Genomic DNA, 27,774 nt, shown 5'->3' with positions numbered 1-27,774 from the left:
ACATTCATTGATTTCTTACGGGTTTTTTAAAATTCATTCAAGGTGTCGTCAAAATAACACGAACAGCAGCCGGGCCGGGTTCCAAATATGTTAGTGTACAAATATATTCAATATATATTAATATGTTAAACATATATTAATATATATTTAATATGTTTAAAGGGGCTTTATTCATTTAAAAAAAAAAAAAAAAATTATGAAGCCCCTTAAATTCTGCTAATAAAAATTATATGATTAAAAAACAAATAAGTGTCACTACACAATATTTTGGTGTTTGGGGGGAAAGAATACATTTTAAAAAACGTCTTATTTTATACTTTATTCAACTTTTTTAACAGTAATGTATTCGATTCGGTTTTTTAAAAAAATTAATAAAGTGAGGTAATTAAAAAAACTAACTCAGGTTTTTGTTTAAACTATAAAAGTTACATTTTTTTAAACAGTTTCTTGACAGTCCTGTAAAACGTGAAATCAGCCAAACGTAGTGACTTCAACTGAATGTGGATCTGTACTTTCTTCATACTTAGTGACGTGTTACAAATCTACGGAAGAGGATTAGGGCCATTAAAAAAAAAAAAAAATTAAGGTCCAATAAAAATTTTTTTTACATTTTATTCTGAGAAAAAAAAGTCAGAATTTTGACTTTTTTTCCCCTAATAAAAAAAAAATTAAAAATTATTGGACCTTAATTTTTTTTTTTCCCCAGTGGCCCTAATCCTCTTCCATACAAATCTGAGCACCTCTTTGCTCTTATTTTGACAACGCCTCGTACATCCTGAATGCTCTTATTTTGACGACGCCTCGTACATCCTGAATGCTCTTATTTTGACGACATCTCGTACATCCTGAATGCTCTTATTTTGACGACACCTCGTACATCCTGAATGCTCTTATTTTGACGACACCTCGTACATCCTGAATGTAGAAGTAAATATTTGAATGAGGTCGCCCTCTCTCGTCTGTTCAGAAGACATTCTCTACAGTCATCAAGGAAGTGAGAAATGTGGAGGTTTTTTTGCCCTTCAAGTAAAACGTTCAGTAGAAAGATGTCAGATGGACTAACTAAGTCATTGTAAACAAGTTGAGCTGATACTGATGCTTCAGGAAATGGCTTTAACTACTTCCTGTGCAGCAGTCGTGTGTTTCAGTGAGAGATATGTCCGATACACGATATTCAGCCCGAGCCGTCGTTTAAGTTTGAATCCCAATGTTCATGTTTTATCCGTAAACACGGAGTCGGAACACTTTGGTGGTTTTATCCTTTGATGTGAATCTGCTGCTCAAAAACACGTTCAACGCGTGTTGGGATAACGTTTGTTACGTGCCAAAAGTACCAGACATAAATGCAGCCACATGTACACAATGTTTGGCTGTGTCGGTCGTTGAATTAAAACTGTTTTCATTTTGGGTTTATCTTTTAACCCTTAAATGGCACCAATAACCAGGCGAGGAGGAGAACAAACAACTCCACAACACATCTTATAAAGGTATAAAAACTGTGCTCCACCAGACTTCACAACTTGGGCTGTTTGGACACGGTAACAGGTACAACCTTTTACTTCCTCAACTTTATAACAACGGGAAATAGTTAAAATGATCAGAAACATTGTCTGAAGGTACCAGATGCACTTTGTAATCGTTATGTGGGGCTCGGGCGGCTCCAAGATATGCTGAGCAGATATGTCAATACTCGGATCAGCAACATGATCATCGATCAGCTGTTGATCATCGCTCGGTGGGTTTGGCAGTTCATCAGTCTCTCTCTCTCTGTCTCTCTGTCTCTCTCTCTCTCTGTCTCTCTCTCTCTCTCAGATATGATCCATTACTCTGCGTCTGTCTCCAAACAGGATTGTTGCAGCCGATGAGATCGTAAAGCTCATACTACTCTACAGTTAATCTACGTCTTCAGATGGAGATCCTTGGTTAGAAAGAGCCCACAGTGCACAGCACAGGAGGAACCTCGAGCGAGCGGCTGTACGTTGGTCCTCCACAGTCACAAGCAGCAGCACAAACTCGTCCCTTCTTGTGTCAGCAGGTCAGGCAGCTCCGAGGCCTCCGTGCAAATACAAACTACAGCTCTACGACAGTCCCTAGCGTCTAAAGTGGCCTCTAACACGCCCGGCAGCGTCCGGATGGCAGCATGAGGCACTCGTGTTTCCACAGAAAGGCGTTTGTTCCCTTCAGCCGTCTCTGTGCCCTTTAGTTCTTGTGCACACCCAGCAAACATTCAGACGTTCACGGTCGCTCCGACGGCCCAAATAAAGAGTTCCGTATTTAGTTGAGCAGCATTTAGTGAAATCGGTACCATAATACGTCTGTGATAAACTGGAACGTTCCAACTGCAGCAAATATTTACCCAATTTTTCAGCGAGGTGACACGACCTCTTAGTTTCTCCCAAAGTGTGACGCAGTCACGCGTTCGACCGCGACACGATCGATACATTCAGAAAAGCATCGAAGCGCTTTTAGTGTTTAAAAATCCGCTTTGACGTCCCAACGTGGAAAGTTTTGTGCTCATTTGTCAGAACTTCATCCTTCGTCGAATGCTTGCTGGGTTCTTCCAGTGAATGTGATCTGTGCAGCGGTCCTGGCAGCTAGCTAGCATGTTAGCATTCGGTGGTTTTAATACTTTACATGTGAGAGTCCTTTGTTCAGTGTGTTTGGCAGTGTTACGTTTCTACCGCCTACGATCCCGACGCCTTAGCTGGCCAGGACAGCTGCACTCTGCAGGGAGGGCGAACGCTATCGACGATGCTAAAACTCAAACTAATGACTGACAACGACGGAGGCGGAGGAAGAGGCCAGTGTGCTCGCTGGTTTTCAGCGACTCCTGAGATTAAAAAAAAACACAAACAATATGAAAATCTGCTGACTCGGCTCCACCGACTCATCGCCCCACACAGTGTAGACATCCAATCACAGGACGGAGCTGGTTAACGCTCCCTGACTCCTCCTCCCACGTTGAATCAGTCCGGTTCAGAGGGTTCGGGGGTTTTGTTGGTCAGTTCAGCTCCTTAAGGCAAAACTCCATCCCATGCTTTAACACCAATTCAAACAAAATACTGGATTCTTTTTCCTCTTGTGTCGTCGAGATGTTCTGCTGTTTTGTTTTTTGATACTGATGATGAAGCGGGTCTTCTTCTGCAGAGAATGGATGCCTGAAGCACAGGAGGCCGGTGTGTTCGCAGCCTGTAAGACACGGAGCAGGGATCAGTAAACACCTGAGCACAGGCGGTTCCTTTAAACACTTTTGTCTTTCAGTGATGCTCCCGTTTGACTCACGTGTGGAGGAGCCTCCGTCATTATGTCTTGCTGGCGTTCTCGTAGATGACGTCAGAGGTGATGGACTGCTGCTTCTTCTTCTGCCACATCAGCAGGACGCACTGATGGATGAACACGTACTGCTCCTGCACAGAAGACAAGAAGACGTCTCGAATGTGAACTGGAAGCGGTGAATTGTTTCGTGTTAAACATGTCGAGTCCTCACCTCGGTCTGGACCATGGACAGGCGGTGTGAACGCATCTCGGACACCATGCCCAGGATGTCGGCGAACTCGTGCTCTCTGATGTGCTGCATCAGACGGTCCAGAGCGATGAAGGTCCCCGTCCTGCCGACTCCAGCGCTGAACCACCACACACACAAAGAGACAACCTCAGAGCCACAGTCACAGGAAATGGATGATTTAATGGACATGACATCATCTGTTTAATAGCATTTTAATGGCTGGGACTGTCGGGATGTGACTCAGTGTCTCTGATCGGGTTATTAAAGTTAAAGTCAAATGAAGATGAAGAGAGTTGGAGCAGGAGAATGTAGAGTTAAAGGATTATGCTGCTATTTTTAAACCAGGGGCCATTTTGACATATTTTGGGGCGTAATGATGAGGTAGAAAAGTTCTTGTTGTTTCCACTGACAGGCTCAGATTGTTCTTCTAAGTGTGTGACAACATGACAGAAAGGATCCCTACAGAGATAGACCTTTTTGTTACAGAGGAAGATGATTGTTTTAACCACACACAGACGTTACATCGCTCTCTGCAGACACACCAGACTCCATTCAGAAAAACACTGATTTAAGCTCACAGGACACAGGAGGAGCTGCTGCTCTGCTGCTGATTCGACTGGTCTGTTTGTTTATGTTACTGTGTCATTTTGTGTTTTAAGATCGTTAGTTTGGATCCAACATCATTTTATTTGTGTCTCTCACAACGACAGAAACGAAGCAGTCGGCTGAGGCAGCAGCAGAGCAGCAGCTCCTGTTTTAGGAGGTAAAATGACTATTTTTGTCAGTGGAGTCTGGTGGCTGTGAAGGGCGCGTAGTTGATTTTATTCATGTTCCTATTCACCTGGAATGATTTCATCATTAAACTGGGTTTGCTGGTGGTCAGTAGCACAAATTTCAGTTTTTGATTTGTCCTTAAATGGACACCGTACAGAAGATGAAGCCTTTCCTTCAGCACCAATTTGGGAGAAACGTATTTGGCCTCACATAAATATAACTTTATAACTCCTTTTTGTTAAACCTCTGGGGCTCTGCGAGTGTGATCCTGACCTGCAGTGGACGATGATGGGGTCTTTGGTCCTGTTGGCCTGCTGGCGGACGATGTGGACGAACTGCAGGATGCTCTCGATGGCGTTCACCGTGGGGACGCCGTGATCCGGCCACGAGGTGTAGTTCAGGTGGAGGACATCCTGAGTCTCATCGGCCTGCAGGGGGAGACAGAGATCGACATAAGGACACACTCGGAGCAGACAAAAGATGAACATATGTGAGGGATCCTGAACTCACATATCCCAGTCTGAACTTCCTGATGGTCCACTCCGGAGACTCGGTCTCAGACAGCATCTCTGCGCTGATCTCCCCGTACATCACAGGTTCATCAGTGAACGGCCAGTAGTGATCGCACTTCACCTGAAACACACCAAAGACTCACCGTAACGCACATACATCATTTCATGAGCCTTTGATATATTCTCTGCTTAGATTTGTATTCCTCATGCATGAACTTCAAAGCAGGGTTTTACTGTGTGAGCCCATTCTGGGTGAATCTGCTGGTTAGTTTGATAATCGCAGTAGTTTAGTAGAAGACTGACCCTGCGTCGTTCGTTGCACTGTGTGAGCATCACGATAATCGGAGATTTCTGCTGCAGAACCATCTTCCAGAAGTCATTACGGGTTTCGGGCAGCGGACCCTGAGTGGCGATGTACTCTTTAGCATGTTTGTATCCCTGAAAGTCACAGAAACACATGAAACAGACAAACAGCTTCAGTTAATGAAACACGGGGACATTTACATTCATGTCGCTTCTGTGAACATTATATTGTCCTCCAGGAGGAGGAGGAGGAGGAGGAGGAGGAGGAGGAACTCACAGGTATGTAGTTGGCATTGATGTAGTCTGAACCTTCATCATTGTGCATCGAGATCAGCTTCACCCGACTGAAGTCATCTGGAGGGAAAATGAGCCGTCACAGTCTGAACATGATTTGATTTCTGCTCAAGATGTCCCACACCACAAACAAACGCTCTCACAGATGTGAAGAAAAACATTATTGTTAAGTAAGTATGAACTTTAAGTTTGACAGGACAATCCGAGAGTTTGTCCAAACACCCATGATGCTTTGCGTCCAGTGACTCACAGGGGAGGATGTTGGTGTATCTGTTCTTCGGCCTGTTGATGGGCAGGTCTGCTGCATCATGGGAAAGATCCAGACCGACGCTCTTCAGCTCCTGGAAAACATCATGCAACACATCCATGAGGTGATCTTACTGAGTTTTGATTAGTTGATATTTCATATATACATATACATGTGTCTGTTTTGTTGGGATTTAGATCTATAGTGCTAGAAACTTTGTACATGTATGAATAAAAGTACACTGTGTGTATGTATGAATGCATGAATGATTAAAATACACACATGTAAGAATTAAAATGCATAAATGTATGATTGAGTAAAAGTATTAACTTATGAAGGCACATATGTATGTGTTTGTGTATGGATACATGTCTAAATATAAGTATGAATGTACTTATGTATGTACGTAAGAAACTTAATGTATGTAAGAATATATATATATATTTGTGTTTGTAAGGTTGAAAAAAGTATGAACGTATAAATGCATGTATGTTCAAAAAAACTATGTGAAATAAGTATGAATTTATGCATGTGAAAAAAAGTATGTATGTATGTGAAAAAAAGTATGAATGTATGCATGTGAAAAAAATATGAATGTATGCATGTGAAAAAAGTATGAATGTATGTATGTGAAAAAACACTGTATATGAAAAAAGTATGAATGTATGTATGTGAAAAAGTATGAATTTATGTATGTGAAAAAAAGTATGAATGTATGTATGTGAAAAAAGTATGAATTTATGTATGTGCAAAAAAACTGAAAAAAGTATCAACGTATGTTTGTGAAAAAAGTATGAATGTATATACGTGAAAAAAAGGTATGAATGTATGTATGCGAAAAAAAGTATTAATGTATGTATGTGAAAAAAGTATGCATGTATGAATAAAAGTATGAATTCATGTATGTATGTAGGAATAAAAGTATGATTACATTTATGTATGTACAAATAAAAGTATGAATTCATGTAAGTATGTGGGAATAAAAGTATGAATGAATGTATGTACAAATAAAAGTATGAATTCATGTATGTATGTATGTGGGAATAAAAGTATGAATAAATGTATGTATGTAAAAAAAGTATGAATAAATGTATGTACAAATAAAAGTATGAATACATGTATGTATGTATGTGGGAATAAAAGTATGAATAAATGTATGTATGTAAAAAAAGTATGAATAAATGTATGTACAAATAAAAGTATGAATTCATTTATGTATGTACGAATAAAAGTATGAATAAATGCATGTGAAAAAAGTATGAATGTATGTATGTGAAAAAAGTATGAATGTATGTATGTGAAAAAAGTATGAATGTGTGTATGTACAAAAAAAGTATGTATGTAAGTTTGTGAAAAAAAGTGTGAATGTATGTATGCGAAAAAATTATGAATGTATGAATAAAAGTATGAATTCATTTATGTACAAATAAAAGTATGAATTAATGTATGCATGTACGAATAAAAGTATGAATTCATGTATGTATGTGGGAATAAAAGTATGAATGTTCGTATGTACAAATAAAAGTATGAATTCATGTATGTATGTAAAAAAAGTATGAATTCATGTATGTGCAAAAAAAACTATGTACAAAAAAGTTGGAATGTATGTATGTGAAAATGTATGTATGTGAAAAAAGTATGAATGTATATATGTAGAAAAAAAGGTATGAATGTATGCGCGAAAAAAAGTATGAATATATGTACGTGAAAAAAGTATGAATTTATGTATGTGCAAAAAAAGTATGAATGTATGTATGTGGAAAAAATTGGAATGTATGTGTGTATGATTGTATGTGTGTATGTATGTATACAAAAGAGTATGTATGTGCAAAAAAGTATGAACGTATGTATCTGCAAAAAAAAAGTATGAATGTATTTATTCAAAATAGTATGTATGTGCTTGTATGTGCAAAAAAGTATGAATGCATGTATGTGCAAAAAAAAGTATGAATGTATGTATGTGCAAAAAAAAGTATGAATGTATGTATGTGCAAAAAAGTATGAATGCATGTATGTGCAAAAAAGTATGAATGCATGTATGTGCAAAAAAAAGTATGAATGTATGTGCAAAAAAAGTATGAATGTATGTATGTGCAAAAAAAAGTATGAATGTATGTATGTGCAAAAAAAAGTATGAATGTATGTATGTATGTGTAAAAAACAGTATATATGTATGTATGTGCCAAAAAAGTATGAATGTATGTGAAAATAAATAGGAATGTATGTGTGTATGCATGTATGCAAAAGAGTATGTATGTGCATGTATGTGCAAGAACGTATGAATGTATGTATGTGCCAACAAAGCATGAATGTATGTATGTGCCAAAAAAGTATGAATGCATGTATGTGCCAAAAAGTATGAATGTATGTATGTGCAAAAATAGTATGAATGTATGTATGTGAAAAAAATTGGAATGTATGTGTGTATGTATGTATACAAAAGAGTATATATGTGCCAAAAAAGTATGAATGTATGTATCTGCAAAAAAAAAAGTATGAATGTATGTATGTGCCAAAAAAGTATGAATGTATGTATGTGAAAATAAATAGGAATGTATGTGTGTATGTATGTATGTGTGCAAAAGAGTATGTATGTGCATGTATGTGCAAAAAAAAAGTATGTACGTATATATGTGCCCAAAAGTATGTATGTATGTGCAAATAAAGTATGAATGTATGTATGTGCAAAAAAAGTATGAATGTATGTATGTGAAAATAAATAGGAATGTATGTGTGTATGTATGTATGTGTGCAAAAGAGTATGTACGTGCATGTATGTGCAAAAAAAAAGTATGTACGTATATATGTGCCCAAAAGTATGTATGTATGTGCAAATAAAGTATGAATGTATGTATGTGCAAAAAAAGTATGAATGTATGTATGTATGTGCAAAAACTATGAATGAATGTATGTATGCATGTGCAAAAAAGTATGTATGTATGTGTGTATGTATGCAAATGAGTATGTATGTGCAAAAAAATAGGAATGTATGTATGTATGTGTAAAAAAAAGTATGAATGTATGTTTGTGCAAAAAAAAGTATGCATGCATGTGCAAAAAAGTATGAATGTATATATGTGCAGAAAATGTACGTATGTATGTATATGCAAAAAGAAGTATGCATGTATGTAGGTGCAAAAAAGTACGAATGTATGTATGTGCAAAAAAGTATGTATGTATGCATGTGCAAAAAAAGTATGAATGTATGTATGTGCCAAAAAAGTATGAATGTATGTATGTGCCAACAAAGAATGAATGTATATATGTGCCAAAAAGTATGTATGTATGTATGTGCAAAAAAAAGTATGAATGTATGTATGTATGTATGTGCAAAAATTATGAATGAATGTATGTATGTATGTATGTGCAAAAAAGTATGTATGTATGTGTGTATGTATGCAAATGAGTATGTATGTGCAAAAAAATAGGAATGTATGTATGTATGTGTAAAAAAAAGTATGAATGTATGTTTGTGCAAAAAAAAGTATGAATGCATGTGCAAAAAAGTATGAATGTAAATATGTGCAGAAAAAGTATGTATGTATGTGAAAAAAGAAGTATGAATGTAGGTATGTGCAAAAAAGTATGAATGTATGTATGTGCAAAAAAAAGTATGAATGTATATATGTGCAAAAAAGTATGAATATATGTATGTGCAAAAAAGCATGTATGTATGCATCTGCAAAAAAAAGTATGAATGTATGTATGTGCAAAAAAAAGTATGACTGTATGTATGGGAAAAAAATAGGAATGTATGTGTGTATGTATGTATGCAAAAGAGTATGTATGTGCCAAAAAGTATGAATTTATGCATGTGCAAAAGAATTCTGAATGTATATATGTGCAGAAAAAGTATGAAATTATGTGTATGTTTTTCCAAAAAAAAGTTATGAATGTAGTATGAATAAAAATATGAATAAATGTATGTACGAAGAAAATAATGACTTAATTAATTTACGAATGAAAGTTTGAATGCATGTATGTGTGTGTGTACAAGAACCGTACGACAAAAAGTATGAATGAATTATTGTACGCATAAAAGTATAAATGTATTTATGCGTGTATGTACGAAAAAAAAGGATGAATTAATTAATGTATGTATAAAACTATGTATGTGTGTAGTGAAAAAAAGTATAAATGAATTTATGTAAGAATGAAATAATGTATGTACAAATAAAAGTATGTATGTATGTATGTATGAGTATTGTTGCATTGTAACTGTGTGTGAGCCGTCAGTACAGAAACGTCAGGTCTGAATAAAGTCGTACCTCAAACTGCAAGGAGAACTTGTAGGCCGAGTCTTTGCTCATTTCTTTGAAGTACGCATCAAAGTCGTCCAGCTGCACAGGGCTGCAACGATACACCAACATGTCAGAAAATGTTCAATATAATACTAACAAATAATACTTTACACATCATATTTACACCATCAACAGGGAGAGACATTGTTTTAAATATGCATTGTGTAAAATATCTGGAAGAGAAACGCTCATGTGTACGAACAAAACAAAATCTAATCAGGTTTACATGAAATCATAATTTTGCATATTAATGACATCTTGACCTTCTTGATTCTCTTTTTCAAATCACATAATGATATAATGATTACTACATTGTCAACATGTATCACACTCTCATTTATCTATCTGTCCATGTTTCCTCCCACCTCCATGTAAAAAACTGCCGTTGGCTCAGTTTCATTTTAATCTGCAGGATTAAACAGTTTGGATGTTCTCTGTTTCTGGCTGAAGGCTGATATTAGTGCAATGGCAGCACACACACAAATACACACAAGTACACAACATAAATAAATAAATAAATAAATGAATAAAAGCACGGACTGAGAGCCACATGTTGTTTAGTCTTGTTACCTGGTTAGCTTCCGTTTCTTTAAAGCTGTCTTGCTCCTATAAAGTACAGACAGGTAGAGTTCCTCATGATGATAACTTTAACTATAATGAGACTAAATTACATGTTAATTATTCTGTATCACACAAATTTTATATTAACTCTCTGGATTCACATCACGGTTTGACCAATGTGGGTTTTTAAAGCAATTCATGGTTATTATTTAAATTCAAAGTTATTTTTTGTTTGATGTTGATTTGTCTATTTAAAGTGTTTAAACTGAAAGTCTGTATTCAGTTTTAAAAGAACATTAAATGCCAGTTCACACGATAGTTGTACGTTCATGTGGCACTTAATGCTAAAGATTATTTTTCTGGTTTATTTAGTGAAAGTGGTCGAAAAACTCGGGCAGGCGATCAGATTGATTTAATAAATGTATGGAAGTCAGAGTTTTAGGTGTGTGCATTTTGTATGGTAGGATTACAGGTCATATTATTATAAATATTATTCTAAAATATTGAATAATTAATCGGACTGGACTTGTGCATTTGTGTAATTATTCTTTTACATCCTTTTTAATGAAAAAGAACATTTAAAGGTCTTTTCAAGATTCATTGTTACTACGGTCGAATATTTCACAAGAAGCCTTTCGAAATCCTTCCTTTATAGAAAATAACATTTAACTAAAACATCACTAAAACATGACATTTAGATGTTATATTTATATATATTTATTTTCTTATTGTTATGTAATTATTAACATATGAGTAAACCTAAATTATTTGCCAATGTAATTCTGTATTTTGCAAATATAAAACTGAAAACTCAACTGAATTAATTCACGATAGTTTTTTTAGTTTAACATCATGTAAAGGTAACATTTTAATAAAAGGCGAGTATGGAGCCCATCAATCGGTCAAACCCTTGAAAACAGAGCTTCAAAATAAGGAACCCTATCACATCAGAAGAATAACATCATGCTTGGTGATTTCTTTACTATGCTGACAGTTCCACAACCACACATGCACATGTTTTACCTTTACAGTGATTTATCTTGAACATTTCATGCTTCACTCTGATTGCACCGCAGAGGCCCAAAAATCCCCAAATGTCCTCTCAGCTCAGAGCTGATGACAAATTGTAGATTTTGGGGGTTCTGCGACACAGTGCGCAGGTGTGTCTTTAACTAGAAACATGCAGGAACTATGTCCAACAGAATATACAGAGACTACGCTAAGACAGCACTTCATACTGAGAAGCTACATCTTCTACAAAATGATAAAAGACAGACGTCATGCAGACACAAAACATGGAGCAAAGCTGTTGTAAGCATCAACAGTTAGCAACATGCTACATCCAACAGATTAGTAAAAACACACTGAGTGTGACTTTGAGAGTTAAACCACAGACACAGAATTGCAAGACAAAGTTCTACATGTCAGAAAAGTCTTCTGTTGACTTCCTGTTTCCCCAAAAATCAAACTGGACTTTAATTTAAAGCATTTTTTAGTTGATGTTTTGATGATATTCTTTATATTTTTACTTGTCAACATTCCCATGAGCAGACTCAATCCAACAAATAACTGATATGATAACGATCCTCTGCACGCCATCCTGCAGCCTGACATATTTAAATTCACAGCAGCACGGCCCTGAAATCATCCTTTTGCACTTTTTGTTAAGAGAAGCTGAGTTAGTTTCTTTGCAGGTGAGAAAACATTGACATAAACATAACTACATTTATTTTTGTATTAATTTTAATAAATTATAAGTTTGAGTTTTCTTGTCTTTTTTCTATTTAAAAGCTTAAAGTAATGTAACATATGAAAAAATGAACTCAGCTCCTCTCTAAACCTGGTGTTCCACAGGCCTAATTTTAGGACACCTGTTGTGTAATCTGACCCATTAGAAAGCTGCAACAAGAGAATTAGCAGCAGTATATCATGGTCAGCCATATCATGTCCCCCTAAAAGAGGACTAGTAAACAGCACCTGTTAAGCGACAGTGCTGTACACCAGCCACAGCAGTTAGAACTGTCGTAGGTTGTGAACAAAGGTTGAAGTCAGATGACATTAAAGAACCACAAAGTCAAAGACAGATTCCCCTACAGGAACAATAAAAGACATATCAAAGGTTCCTATTGTATCTGTAAAGAAAAATAAATTCTGTCCTGTAAGACATAATTTCCATGTGGAGGGAACCAGACCACTAGTATCACTTGGATTAACAGGAAGATAAAAGTATCATTTGTGCAGAAACAAAAACATGAAGTGCGTTTTCTGACCATGAGGTGAATATGAAAAGAGAAAAAAGAGGACCAAGACCAGCTTACATCTATATTTCCTCAAACCAGTATGTGAGGGGAGGTGACACAGCTAGTATCACTAAAGTTGACAGATCAGAATAATTTTGAATCATCCGAAAAAATATGGGATTCAATATTTTGTCTACTGATTAAGAGGAGGCTTACAAATAGAGAAAAGAAAAGGACCGAGCATCGCGCCTTGAGGTACACCACATGCATTGTTGTTTTGGTCTTTCCATGGGATTTGTTGACAATATTAATATATCTGAATATCACCAAACGTATCCTTTAGTTCAGGATCACTGAGGTCACTTAGGTTCAAATAGAAAGTAAAACGATGTCTCTGATCAATGCTGTGGGCTGTGGCTCTGCTAAGACATGCCCCTGAGGTGCAGTGTTTTTGGCCTGCAAGTGCTTACTTACCAAGGATTAATATAAAAAGCCAAAAGATAGTCAGTCCAAAGGCAGGATGGCAGTAGGGTAAGGAAGGCAAAGAGGCTTCTTCGCCTGAAGGGGGTTCAAATAAAAAATAAAAACACACACAATAAAAAATAAAGAAAAACAGACACCAGGGGGCGATAGGTTGGGGACAGAACATGGTGCTCCATTAGTAAAGAGGCACAGAGCGTCGAGAGCTTCACATTAGTGCTGAACACAGAGTTAATGCATCATGCAGCCCTTCAGAAAGTGTCCCGTTGTCTCTCTGGAGGACAACAGGAGTCTGTGTGCTGCGGGACGTCAATGGTCGCTCTGTCTCATTTAACATCCTCCAGCCTGAGCCTGTGACATCACTGCGTCGTCCCAGCCCATCCCACAATGCAACACTCAGCCTCATTATGTAGAAACAGCCCACATTTTGTCACTCGATGGTGACGTCAAACCATGTGACGGCCACCTTAACGAACCTGACGTTCTCTTTAACATTGTGTTGCTCGGGTCATGACCTCACTGATGCAGATACATTCAAGAACTCAACTATGTGTCTCTTTAAGTTTTTTTAACCATAAATGGGTTCTGGTCCCGATAATAAAGCTCTAGAGCAGAAGTGTTAAATCGACGATCTTACGGAACATGGAACCTTTTTCAATATACGTCATAAAGGATTAGCGAATTGTCGTATTTTGTTTTGTTGAAGTTCAAGTGTTTCAGTCCTCGCTCAGGGACATTTGAAACGATGCTTGAACAAGTTTTTGGATTAAGTAATCAAACATGCAATTTGGGGGAACAAGTAAAAAAGTGCATCTTCAAGTCATTGAACATGTTTTAGACTTTTTACATTTGCATGCTTTTTGAAGGTTATTGTCTGAAGGGGAGGCATGTAAACGTAGAAATGAATAGGACCCAGATCGGAGCCTTGGGGTACACCACACTCGTAAACCCGCTGGAGTTTTGGGTCTTTTGATTTGTGTAGTACAAATATTTTGTCCAAACACATTCGTCTCAGACTTTTCATGTTGACGATAAAAAGGCTTTTACTGTCTATGAGCATGACACTGTAAACACAACGTGTTTAATTGTTTAAGTTTTACCTTTTTATTTGTATTTAAGTGATTCTTGTTTTTGACATATTATTCATTTATCATTGTTATTGAATGTGTTTGTTTCTTATCTAAACTACCCTTCAGTTATTTAACTAAACTACTTATAAACTAAACTCTTTATCTAAACTACCCTTCAGTTATTTAACTAAACTACTTATAAACTAAACTCTTTATCTAAACTACCCTTCAGTTATTTAACTAAACTACTTATAAACTAAACTCTTTATCTAAACTACCCTTCAGTTATTTAACTAAACTACTTATAAACTAAACTATTTATCTAAACTACCCTTCAGTTACTTTGTCTGTCCGTCACTTGTTCTTCACTGAACACTACACAAAGAGTCTTACTTTAATATCGCACATTTTCAGACAAAAACAAGGCAAAAAAACAACAACAATAAAAACAATGTTTTTACACAGTTATCTGCATCAGCGGTGACATCACCTCTCGTCATCATAGTGAACAGGTCTGCTAACATGCACAGTCAAAGCAGAAACACAACTCCACCGTCACATTAAGACACTCGGATGAACATGTGCATTAAGTGATGGAAGGTCAAATACAACAGCAGATGGAGGCCGAGGTTCTGCCTTAACTGACCGTCTTTCAGCTGTTATATTAATCTCTACTCAGAGTGTTTGACGTGAACAACATGTGTACGACTGAATCTGATCCTTCAGCCAGGATATGAGAGACGTTTAAGCCTCTTTCTTTAAAATACTCCAAATTTCAAAGAATAAATGACTGAAAATGTCATTTTTTTGTTTTGTAGAATTTAACTTCCCTCCGAAACCAACATTTAAAACCTTTAATCTGAGATTAAGGGAAATCCTGAGCTTTCATCATCAAAAAACACCCCATTTCAGCTGCTCCAAACAAAGCTGGCAGGAGGGCTGAGCTCATCATCATCATCGCCTCACGCTGCTTTAAGCGCCACAGACCAGCTAAAATCTGTAGCTACATGTTCAAATCCCTAATCTGCCGCTTCAGTCCCCTGTCGGGCCGATAATCCCCCTCTGATTGGGTCTTTCAGGGTGTTAGCAGCGATAGGCTTTGACATCCAAACTGAGGATGTGTGATTACTGAGGCCAACTGGATCTCCAAATCTGCTAAAAGACATCCACCAGGTCTCCGGACGGCAAAGTGCTCCTCTCATGTTAAAGAGATTTAAAGATGTTTAAACATGTTCTGGAGATTTAGAGTCACAGAGGAGGATCCTACCAGTTATAAGGAAGCTTTCCGTCTCTTTCAAAGGAGGCGAAGTTGACGAAAGTCTCTGCGCCGCACTCCCTGAAACAGAAACACCAACAAACACATCAAACACGGAAAAAGTGATGAGAACGTTTCAGAGCCGTTTGGGGAAGTCCCAAATATTTGATGACTGATCAGTAAAAAGAGGAAGTGAGCGGTAATGTGTGAGGATGAAAATAACCGAAACCTGAACTGAGAACTGGGTTTGATTAGATGTAATAATCGGTAAAGTGTTGTACAGTTACAGCCGGCGTAAAGCTCAATCTGCACTGTGTATGTGTGTGTATGTGTGTGTGTTTATGTCACATTTTATTCTTAGAAACAGAAACTGTTGAGACTGTAGCACTTCTGCTAATTCAAAGCTAATGTTAGCATGTAGCATGGGAGCTCAGCTGACAGCACTAAACTGTGGGCATACACGTGCAAATCAATATCCTGTCTGTTAGCTCCGCCCCTGTGCCCTGCGTGTGACTGTGCTGCAGGTTTTCAGGTGTGTTTTCAGGTGTGTCTGAGCGTGTGTCTGAGCGTGTGTTACCTGGTCATCTGCAGGTGTTTCTTGCGGAGGACGAGCAGAAACAGAACCAGCAGGCTGATGAGCAGGATGCTGAGGACGGCCAGAGCCGAGATGGCGGCCACGCTCGGGTTCATCTCTTTAGCTGCACAGAAAACAAATGATGAGACACTGTGAAACTTTCACGTCCATCCCCATCGCTGCACCTCTTTAATGTCATGCTTAATCCCTTAAACTGTCCGTGATCAGCCGACATGTTCCAAAGGCCTCAGAGCGTCTGACGGCGCCACCTACCGACGGTGCTGATGGTGATGTGCGCGGGCTTGCTGGGCGTGCTGTAGCTGAAGCTGGTGACGGTGCAGTTGTAGGTGGACGAGGGAATCAAACCGGACACCGTCAGCACGTGAGAGGTGGACGTCTGAGGCTCCCGCGCCTGAGAGGGACGACAAAGAAAAATATAGATAAATATCACAGCAGGGGTCAAAGGTCGCAGTCTGACATCGACCTGCAGCTCCTCGTTTATGGATTCAGATGTTAGTTAATGTCTATTTAATCATTCGACTCAGATTATTATCAATTAATCTGAATGTTTTAATCTCCAAACTGGTCAGCCACAAAACCTTCTGGAACCTTCCCTCCATGTCCTCCCTTCTCCTCGCCTTCTTGGCACCAGCTTGTGGGGTCAAAGTTCACCAGAGCTAAACCTGGATTGATTCTTATAGATATTTGTTTTCAGCAGGATTTAAAAACATTTTCCATTTAAATCTTTGAAGCATTTAAGAATAATTTTGACCCTCAGTTACAGAAAACACAGAAGTGAGAACAAAATAGAAATCGTGCTGATGGTCTGAAACCAGCAGGCGACGAGTGCGACTATAATTCACAGGAACACTTCCTCTTTCTATAAACGTCTCACTCTCTGACTTTGACTTGGTGTTAAACATTCAGCAGTTTAGCAGCTAGTTAGAGACACCGCCCTGACCCCCCGAGGGGCCGGCACCACAGTTTGAACCACTTCTGTAACAAGCAAAGGATTTCAAATGTTTAAAATGTTGTTTGTAAACTTCTGAATTAACAGATTGTAGCTCTAAAGTTGATTCAGCCTGCAGACGTGCTGCATGAGGCCTCCTGAACGCACACGGGCAGCCGTCTTACCTTCAGCTCCTTGCTCGGCTTGTTGGGTCTGCAGAGCACCTGGTAGTAGTCGACCACGCCCTCCTCGGTCCACAGCAGAGTCACAGACGAGTGTGTGGCGTTCACAGCGAACAGAGCGCGGGGAGGAGCCGGCTCTGTGACAAACACACATGAAACAGAGACCTCAGATTGTCTGATGGTAAAACCTGCAGGTGATCCAGGCCGAGCCGAGCCGAGCCCAGTGCAGCGCTCTGACTCTGTGCGGGTGGAAACACTGCGAGTCACTGAGAAGAGGAAGTGGAAACATGAAGTTTTAGATTCACTTTCAGCTGCACGCAGCCGCCGCAGCTCTCACGTCTGACCGGGCCAATGGAGAGAGGAGGCAGACCTGGACCTGCTGTGATGCACCTCTTGTATCAACTTTATTTATGAATGACTTTTGTGTGTTTGATGATGAATGTTGAGTCACTGCTCTGCCTCACGCTGTGCCATCGATCACGTCTACTCTGCTAACACTTCCTGCTAAGATGTTTCAAAGTAAAAGCCTTACAGCAGCTCAGAGGACATAAATAACCTCCCTCCTTTTTTTAGAAGACTTTTAATGTGAAACATCGGCAGGAAGTGATTCAAAGCAAAAACAGCTGAGCAGGAAGCTGAGGAGCGTCACGAAGCTGAATGACGTGTTTCAAACATCGAGCCACGCTGTAGAAGAGCGATGGAGCGTACCTGAGTGTGTCCACAGGTGAACGTGTCAGACACCTGAGTGTGTCCACAGGTGAACGTGTCAGACACCTGAGTGTGTCCACAGGTGAACGTGTCAGACACCTGAGTGTGTCCACAGGTGAACGTGTGAGACACCTGAGTGTGTCCACCACAGGTGAACGTGTGAGACACCTGAGTGTGTCCACCACAGGTGAACGTGTGAGACACCTGAGTGTGTCCACAGGTGAACGTGTGAGACACCTGAGTGTGTCCACCACAGGTGAACGTGTGAGACACCTGAGTGTGTCCACCACAGGTGAACGTGTCAGACACCTGAGTGTGCCCACAGGTGAACGTGTCACACACCTGAGTGTGTCGGAGTCGTGAGCAGCTGGAGCTTTCTAGCATCTGAACGTGTCACTGATGGAGACACTCTTCACAGCTCGCTTCATCCGGTCCAGAACCAGAGACTGATCCATCTTAGCCCAACAGCTGGCTCTCTGATTGGACAGTTTGTGTGATGTCATCAGGCATCATCAGAGCGTTATTCCTGCTGATGCCTGTGACCTGGATATGTGCAGCTGTTTGGCAGCTGTTTAGTGGTTAGATAGTCCCTACAGCCGTGTGTGCGTGCGTGCGTGCGTGTGCTGACCCAGTTTGATGATGTTGGGCATGGAGGTGTTCCTGCTGCGCTCGGTGCAGGCCGTCACTGTCAGGTTGTAGATGTCACCTGGAGGCAGCGGGAGGCTGGCACGCATCACGTTACGAGTCACCTGAAACACACACACACACACACACACACACACAGCATACATAAATACAGTATATATATCTGAGTGTTATGTCGACAGTAGGTGCTGTAGGGGGTTACCGTAGTAACAGGTATCTTTATCGCTTTAATCTCACCTCCTCGGCTCGTCCTGTTAAAATCTAATTTCCCTGAAGGTCGCTTCGTTTCTTCTTCATTTACAGTTTTCATTTGTTCTTTTGTTTATTAATCAGAATCACATTTCACTCCCACAGCCGCCTCAGCAGCTCACACACACACACACACACACACACACACACACACACACACACACACACAGTCAGGTGTGTCTGCAGTTCACATTCAGACTTTCAGACAAAAGGACATAAATGATGGACCCTGGTGTTTTCCCAAACTGACTGTGTGTCTGATGATCGTCCTCCTGCATCCCGCTGCGCTGTGTGACGGACTCTCACTGAAACCGTGCTGATGGACGACGACACACTTTCTGGGTAACGTTACATCATCGTTCAGGTGAGAGCTGAGAGTGTGCCGGGCTCTCTCACAGTTCATTATGAGAGCCAGTCTGCGGGGATCGCCGTCGTGCAGGAGGAGGGGAGCTGCAGACGAGGCAGCAGAGACAGCAGCTCGTCTCTCTGCAGATAATTAGACCATCGAATGGACCCCGAGGAGACGATCAATAACATCCATCCTGACCCCGAAATAACAAGCTGCTGCTGCTGCTCGATGTGCGCCGCTGAGACGACTCAAAGGTTCCAACAACAGAAACTTTCACACAGCGACAGACCGATAAGAAACGTTTCATTAACAAGCTTAAAACAAGTCGACGCAACAAACCAAAGAGCTCCTTTCAAAGGAGTCTTAAAGGGAGGTTTAAAGGGACGCTTGTTTAAAGGCTTTTTTAACATATGAAACATTAAACGACCAAAATCTCTGAATGAATCCAGTTTCAGTCGGAGACGATGGAGGGGCGGAGATCACGCATTTTACTTTGTGTCAATGTAAAAACCACAGCGGTGCACAAAGGGTTAAAAACGTTTCACCAGACAGCAGCGTGAAGGATTCACACGTTCACAAACACCTGAAATATCATCAAGTGATGCGCAGAGATCACCTGACGCAGCATCTCTAAGAGATTCTAACCCGTAAAACTTTATAGATAAATCTGATGACTTTACTTTACTTTATATTACATTACTTTACTTTACTTTACTTTACATTACTTTACTTTATATTACTTTACTTTATATTACAGTACTTTACTTTACATTACTTTACTGTACTTTACTGTACTTTATATTACTTTACTTTACTTTATATTACTTTACTTTATATTACAGTACTTTACTTTACTGTACTTTACTTTATATTACATTACATTACTTTACTGTACTATATATTACTTTACATTACTTTACTTTACTGTACTTTACTTTATATTACATTACTTTATATTACATTACATTACTTTACTGTACTTTATATTACTTTACTTTACTTTATATTACATTACTTTATATTACTTTACTTTACATTACTTAACTTGACTGTACTTTACTGTACTTTATATTACTTTACTTTACTTTATATTACTTTACTTTATATTACAGTACTGTACTTTATATTACTTTACTTTACTTTATATTACTTTACTTTATATTACAGTACTTTACTTTACTTTACTGTACTTTACTTTATATTACATTACTTTATATTACATTACATTACTTTACTGTACTGTATTTTATATTACTTTACTTTATATTACATTACTTTACATTACTTTACTTTACTTTATTTTATATTACTTTACTTTACATTACTTTACTGTACTTTATATTACATTACTTTATATTACTTTACTTTATATTACTTTACTTTATATTACATTACTTTACTTTACTTTGCTTTACATTACTTTACTTTACTGTACTTTACTTCATATTACATTACTTTACTTTATATTACATTACTTTACTTTACTGTACTTTACTTCATATTACATTACTTTACTTTATATTACATTACTTTACTTTACTTTATATTACATTACTTTATATTACATTACTTTACTTTACTGTACTTTACTTCATATTACATTACTTTACTTTATATTACATTACTTTACTTTACTTTATATTACATTACTTTATATTACATTACTTTACTTTACTTTGCTTTACATTACTTTACTTTACTGTACTTTACTTTACTTTATATTACATTACTTTATATTACTTTACTTTATATTACATTACTTTACTTTACTTTACTTTATTTTATATTACATTACTTTATATTACTTTACTTTATATTACATTACTTTACTTTACTTTACTTTACTTTACTTTATATTACTTTACTTTATATTACATTACTTTATATTACTTTACTTTATATTACATTACTTTACTCGATCCGCTTTACATCAGAGTGTGGATGAATCACTGAGTCTGTGCCTCAGCTCAGATCAAACATTTTAAAGGTGACTGAGGTTTTTTTGTGATTTCTGAAGACGTTGTAAACACCTGTCGCCGAGCAGAACATCCTTAGAAAGCTCGGATAAATCTCTGTAATGTTTCACACTGAAAATCATCTGAAGTCAGCCTGTGATTAACGTCGACTCTTTAACTGAAGGAAAGAAACGTCAAGTTCCCACCTGAGGAAAAGATCACCTGCAGAATGTGAAAGGTCCAAAATCAACGACTTAAAGGTTTTAAAATATGAAATCAATATTTAACCTGATCTTCGTCTTTAAAGTCGAGGTGAAATAAAAAGTGTCATTTTAATCCTTTTAGATCATCACGCTAACATTGTGCGTCTGTTCGACAATATAGGCCAAAAAAAATACAGAGAATCCATTTCTTCAGATTCTTATATCAAAATCTGATCTTTTTTCTTCCTGTAAAACTAAATATCACGCGTGCTTACGTAAGTTAGCACCAACCAATAATATCATGACATCCACCTGTCAATCAATCTGCAACATTTAGCCGCAGAGCACCAAGAACGCTCGGTCAGTTAGCTAGCTACTGCGCTGTGGAGAACGTCTGTCTACGCCCACTTCTCAACGATCAAATCAAATCCCTCTGATATGTCCCGCCTGCACGTCCTGTTTCACTCGGAAATACGTCACGATACGGAAGCTAGATACTCTCGTTTAAAACAAACACAGTGAATCATATTCAAACATGTTCAGGTGTTCTTCTGAGCTTTAATGCAGCAGAATCAATGTGTTGAGTTATTTCCCATGATGCCTCACACAGAGGCTCGAACCTCAGAGCTCCACAAACTGACACTCTGAGCCTGCGTGCAGCGTGAACGGATGAATGACTGAAGTCTTACGTCCACCGAGTAGCTCCTCTCGGGTCCTTTCTTCCCCATGGCGACGACCTGCCAGTGCAGCATCCGGGAGTGAGACAGGTCGATGAAGAGCTCGCCGTACGTCCAGCGAACGTAGAGAACGCCGTGAGAGTAATCCACCGAGGAGATGTGAGGAGCCTCCGGAGCTGCAGGGACGGAGAGGTCGCACCTTTCACACGCTCGTTTTCTCTAATACAACATGATTACGTTTCTCTGTGAGCTTTAATCTGAACGTACAAATGTTCCAGGCGTAAAAATAAAAAATAAACTGAACAAACATAAAAGACAGATTTTCCTCTGACATGTAAAAACAGAATGAGCTCTCAGCTGATCCTCAGGTGTGCCCGTACCTGTGACGAAGCTGACCGTGGAGCTGTCGCAGCAGCTGAGCGGAGGGTCGCCCCACGTTACCATGGAAACACGGAAGTTATAATACCAGGCGGGCAGCAGGTCGGTCACTCTCTGAGGAGACATGGAGAGAAGAGGAGCAGATTCAGACGACGTGCAGGCTTCACATCACGTGGACGGTTATCATTACGACAGCGAGCGTTACCACGGAGGCGATGACGGACGCGGTGGCAGCGATCTCGTAGTAGGTGGTCCACTCGGAGGCGAACGTGACGGGGTTAAAGAAGAAGGTCTGCAGGACGTACTTCCTGAAGGCCACGTGGTACGGACGCTGCCAGCTGAGGATGACGGCGGTGGGACTGAGAGGGTAAACGGCCAGCTCACGCACACCTGTGGGCTCTGACACACACACACACACACACACGTTTAGTGTACATGATAACTTATAAACATGATAACCTGTGTTTGAGTCCTGGTGTTCCTCACCGATGTCGATGATGACGGGCTCGGACGGCGGGCTGACGAGCGGCCCGTTGGTGTGGTAGACGACCACTCTGTACTGAGCCCCGGGGGTCAGGTTAGTGATGATGTCACTGGTCGAGTTCTCCTGTGGACAAAAGAAAACTTTATTAAACTTCAGTCTGCTGACGGAGCTGCTGACGGAGCTGCTGACGGGGCTGCTGAGGAGCCGCTTCACTACTGCACTCAGTCTGCTGAACAGACGGAGACTCTGTTTGTTTCACACCTCAGCTGATCAGCAGATGAGTCAGTTCACACCTCTCTGTCTGAACGATTCAAACTTTAAGTGATTCAATAAAAAGCTTCAATAACAGTTTGATTCTGATCACAGAGACGATGACGAGCGTTGGAGCATGAATGAGCTGTGTGTTCATGTGGTCACAGGTGTGCTGCTCGGTCTGAGGCGTGTCATGTGACCAGAGGCGGCAACAACAACACACTTTGTTCTTCAGCACTTTCATGTTTTTTTAAAGCCACACATGGTGCAGATATTCACTTTAATCTCCAATAATTCGTCCCAGCGTCATCAAACATGTCAGTTAGTGTGTGTCAGATGTGCAGCTCCTGTGAGTTCATCATTCATGTTCCTGTGTGTCGTGCCGTCCTGATAAAGTTGAGATGTGTAATATTTAACGGCTGACTGAAGCAGGACGTCACCTCGCTGCAGTAGGTGTTCTCCATCCTCTGGCTCAGGCTCGGCCTCAGGCAGGTGGTGGAGACCACCGACACCACACTGCCGTTGTGGCTCTCGGAGGACGGCGCCCAGGAGACGGCGGCGGTGCTCGAGTCCAGCAGTCTGATGCTGACGGCCTGAGGACGCTCCCGCAGGTCCTCCAGCAGCTCGCCACCAGGACCTGAGACGAGGCAGAGAGCGATCAATGACACTGATCAATGACGCTGTGAGTTACTGTGAACAATATGCTGATGTGACACATCCTTAGGGAGGTAAACAACACCTCCATTTAAAACGTTCAGGTCAAATCTCATGTTTTAGTTCAGATCTTTGAAATCGCTCAAACAGAGCGTGTCTGTAGAAACCGTCCAGGTGACCGCCGTCGTGCACGTACTGAGGTAGAAGGTGAAGCCGGTGTCGGCCGTGCTCTCTCTCGCCTCACACTCTCCGGACGAGCTGAGCGTGCTGACCTGGACTCGGTACGTCCCCGGCTCCGTCAACTCGGTGAAGAACTCGTGAGTGTTTTCATCCACGGTGGCCGTTTCTGTAGAGTTACCTGGAAAACACGACAGCACAGGTGAGGACGAGAGTGAGACACCTGAGAGACACGACGAGATCAAATCAGCCAGTGGTGGTGGTGTTGGTGGTGTTGTTGGTGTTGGTGGTGGTGTTGGATGTGTTGGTGGTGTTGTTGGTGTTGGTGTTGTTGGTGGTGTTGGTGGTGTTGTTGGTGTTGGCGTTGTTGGTGGTGTTGGTGGTGGTGTTGTTGTTGGTGTTGTTGGTGGTGTTGGTGGTGGTGTTGTTGTTGGTGTTGTTGGTGTTGGTGTTGGTGTTGGTGGTGTTGGTGTTGTTGTTGGTGGTGTTGGTGGTGTTTGTGGTGTTTGTGGTGGTGTTGGTGGTGTTGTCGGTGTTGGTGGTGCTGTTGGTGTTGTTGTTGGTGTTGGTAGTGTTGTTGGTGTCGGTGTTGGTGGTGTTGTTGGTGTTGGTGTTGGTGTTGGTGGTGTTGTTGGTGTTGTTGTTGGTGTTGGTGTTGGTAGTGTTGTTGGTGTTGGTGTTGGTGGTGTTGGTGTTGTTGTTGGTGTTGTTATTGTTGGTGTTGTTTGTGTTGGTGTTGGTGGTGTTGTTGTTGGTGATGTTGTTGTTGGTGTTGTTGGTGTTGTTATTGTTGGTGGTGTTGGTGGTGTTGGTGTTGTTGGTGTTGGTGTTGTTGGTGTTGTTGGTGTTGTTGGTGTTGGTGATGGTGGTGTTGGTGGTGTTGGTGGTGTTGGTGTTGGTGTTGTTGGTGTTGTTATTGTTGGTGGTGTTGGTGTTGTTGGTGTTGGTGGTGTTGGTGGTGTTGGTGTTGGTGATGGTGGTGTTGGTGGTGTTGGTGGTGTTGGTGGTGTTGGTGGTGTTGGTGTTGGTGTTGTTGGTGTTGTTATTGTTGGTGGTGTTGGTGTTGTTGGTGTTGGTGTTGTTGGTGTTGTTGGTGTTGGTGATGGTGGTGTTGGTGGTGTTGGTGGTGTTGGTGTTGGTGTTGTTGGTGTTGTTATTGTTGGTGGTGTTGGTGTTGTTGGTGTTGGTGGTGTTGGTGGTGTTGTTGTTGGTGTTGTTGGTGTTGATGTTGGTGGTGTTGTTGTTGTTCGTGTTGTTGTTGTTGTCGTCTCCCCGTGTGTACCGTCTCTGTAGATGTAGACGTTGAAGCCGTCGTAGCTGGTGGGGGGTCGGGGGGGCAGCCAGCGCAGCTCCAGCAGGATGGGGGGCAGTTTGGTGGGCAGGACGGAGGCGTCGGGGGGGAGGCCCATGGCGGACCCCGGCTCGTTGGAGTCCTCGTACTCGGGCACGACGGCGTTCACAAACTCGTCCTCGTGGTCGGCTGGAGACGGGTCGGGGGGGTCGGGCCAGTAGCTCTGAGTCTCCGCCTCCGAGGTCAGGTTACTTCCTATCAGGTTGTGCGTAGGGTTAAAGGGCGCCTGAGTGGACGCCCCCGCCGCCTCCTCAGACGTGTTCTCTTCCTGCTCCACCTCCTGCTCCTCCTCCAGCAGGGGGACGTCCCGCGCTCGACGGGAGGATCCCCGAGTCTCCACCCCCTCAGGAGGTGCGACGCTGGAGGCCTCGCCTGGCCCCGCCCTCTGGCTCAGGTGGACGATCTTACGGGAGATGTTGAGGGGGGGGAAGGGCACTGGACACACACACACACACACACACACACACACACAGGTGAGTCTCACTATCATCAGGTTCAGGTGACAATAAACCAACTGTCCTCAGACTGTGTCACCAACAGGTGTCAGCAACATGACACAGGGAAGGACCTGACATGTTTATAAACACATTCTGTAAATATGTGATGTCACTTCCTGTTTCTGGCTTAAACTGTTCAGATGTTGTAGTGAGAAAGTTTTTATCTCGTCAGTGACACACACACTCAGAGGGACAGCTGCTGTTTGAGTGTGCGTCTCACCTGTCCTGTGGTGCACAGGTGTGTGTGTGATGTCACTGTGTGTGATCAGGGCGGTCTGGTACACGGTGACCTCAGAGATGAGCTGGAAGGTGACGTTTCTGTAACAAACTCCAGGTAACCAGTGTTTGAACACCGTCTTCCCCCTGTAGAAATCTGAACACACACAAACAGGAAGTGGAAGGCATCAGAGATCATAGGGCTGTACAGTATGTTTACAGTTTGAAACAGATTTACTTCGACCTTTGACCTTAACCTCAGCTTAATTATTAAACTACAGACAGACATGAACATTAATGATGACACGTGTTTACCTTTGTAGAGCATGTAGCGCCTCTCGTGTCCCTCGGTGAAGCTGATGTTGACTCTGCTGAAGACGTTCCCGGGCGGAGGGTCGATCTGGAACACCACGCCGGTCTCTGGAGACTCCTTGTAGTCAGCGATGTGAGCGCTGCGGACAGGAAGTGGCTCTGAAAAGACAGGAGGACACGAACAGCACGGGACAGAGCTCAGAAACACGCGTGTGCTTTTATCCATGAATGAGTCGCTGCTTTATGGCGAAGGTTTTTTTAAGGTTACAAACACTCTGTGTCTTACTGGTGAGCACGGACAGGGTCTTGAGGGGTCTGGACCAGGCCTGACCCAGTCTAACCAGCAGTCCCACAGAGTAGCAGAGGCCGTGGAAGGACGTGTTGAACAGAACCGGCTCGCTCGTGTTCACAAACTGGATCAGAACGGCTCGGGGTTCCCCGGAGATCTGAGCTCCGTATGCCGTCACGTTCTCCTGCAGGTCGGAGCGCTCGAGCGTCACCACGATCAGACCGTCCTCGTTCACAGACGCCTGGAAGGACGACACGCCCTGAGACATGGAGAGGAGAGACGCCGTGTCAGACACACGTTACATCACAGCAACAAGGCTTACTGTTCATTTTCAGTCTGTAGATGCAAATCATCTTTGATTTCATGATCCAATAATCATCAAATTTACTATTTGACCTTTGAACTTTCAGAAAACTGTAAAAAAAAAAAAAGCCTTCAGACGTCTTTAAACGCAGAACGTTTCACAGCTCAGGAACAAGAATCAGTCTGTGATTATAAAGTTGATGAATTATAAATGAATCAAATAGTTTTATGTGAAATAATAAAAACATGTTCAGGCTCTACGAAGAACAAAGACAAGAGTTACTGAGAGTTATATCGTTTGTGTGAACAGCTCAAAGACGAGACATCAGGTGTTCAGGTGTTCAGGACGAGCAGTCGCTCCGAACACGACGATTTAAGGAGATGAAGGAAAATGAATCTGCTTTCATGAGCTTCAGTTGAAACACAGAGACGAGTTAACGGGTTTCTAAAACGCTTCTTTACATTTTATTTCCTTAAATTCAGTCAAACTGGTTCAGCTGTGATTAAAGCTCTGATGATGTCACTTCTCCTCCTGCAGCTCCACTCATGAATCATTCACATCCTTTAAATAGACCGCACGCCTCAAAGGTCATCTCCATCAATCCTGTGTAACGCCCACGGATAAAATCCTCCTGCTCCTGCTCCTCCTGCTGCTCCTCCTGCTCCTGCTCCTCCTGCTCCTCCTGCTCCTGTATTACTGGAGATTGACTGCAGGTTTCAGAGCCTTAAAGCTGTAACTGTAATCTTTATGAACCTTTCTGTACGTGTGTACAGAGTGTGACACGCCGGCCTCCTCTCGTCTCATTCAGAATAAAAACAAGATTTAAA

General features: G+C 40.9%; 1 protein-coding gene across 1 annotated transcript; it reads right to left on the bottom strand.

Annotated features, from left to right (window-relative positions):
* Positions 1-690: 690 nt before the first annotated feature.
* On the bottom strand, positions 691-26,445 carry ptpro (protein tyrosine phosphatase receptor type O). The gene is made up of 25 exons (XM_069671345.1): positions 26,358-26,445; positions 26,047-26,199; positions 25,261-25,764; positions 23,998-24,159; positions 23,588-23,784; positions 22,898-23,018; positions 22,617-22,810; positions 22,414-22,525; positions 22,046-22,209; positions 18,584-18,704; positions 17,251-17,384; positions 16,390-16,528; positions 16,120-16,240; positions 15,555-15,623; positions 13,212-13,295; positions 10,507-10,542; positions 9,904-9,985; positions 5,639-5,729; positions 5,372-5,448; positions 5,095-5,229; positions 4,790-4,912; positions 4,553-4,707; positions 3,488-3,623; positions 3,283-3,407; positions 691-3,189 (listed from the first exon to the last, which is right to left on the bottom strand). Exons 1-24 carry the CDS (start codon positions 26,368-26,370, stop codon positions 3,303-3,305), a joined length of 3,228 nt encoding a protein of 1,075 aa, XP_069527446.1. The 5' UTR covers positions 26,371-26,445; the 3' UTR covers positions 691-3,189; positions 3,283-3,302.
* Between the last annotated feature and the right edge of the window lie 1,329 nt (positions 26,446-27,774).

This window comes from Semicossyphus pulcher, unplaced genomic scaffold, assembly GCF_022749685.1.
Source record: "Semicossyphus pulcher isolate SPU_LCO1_2020_fin unplaced genomic scaffold, fSemPul1.0.p SCAF_20, whole genome shotgun sequence".
Classification (NCBI taxonomy): Eukaryota; Metazoa; Chordata; class Actinopteri; order Labriformes; family Labridae; genus Semicossyphus; species Semicossyphus pulcher.
The sequence above is the reverse complement of the archived record's forward strand: the minus strand, read 5'-3'. Positions and strand labels throughout refer to the sequence as shown.

What these genes read in the sequence shown, in the direction of transcription:
- ptpro (XM_069671345.1), bottom strand. An exon ending in ATACACCAACATCCTCCCCT is followed by an intron (nt 5,449 to 5,638) that starts GTGAGTCACTGG and finishes TTTTCCCTCCAG; the next exon opens with ATGACTTCAGTCGGGTGAAG. An exon ending in CCCATCATCGTCCACTGCAG is followed by an intron (nt 3,624 to 4,552) that starts GTCAGGATCACA and finishes GTGGTGGTTCAG; the next exon opens with CGCTGGAGTCGGCAGGACGG.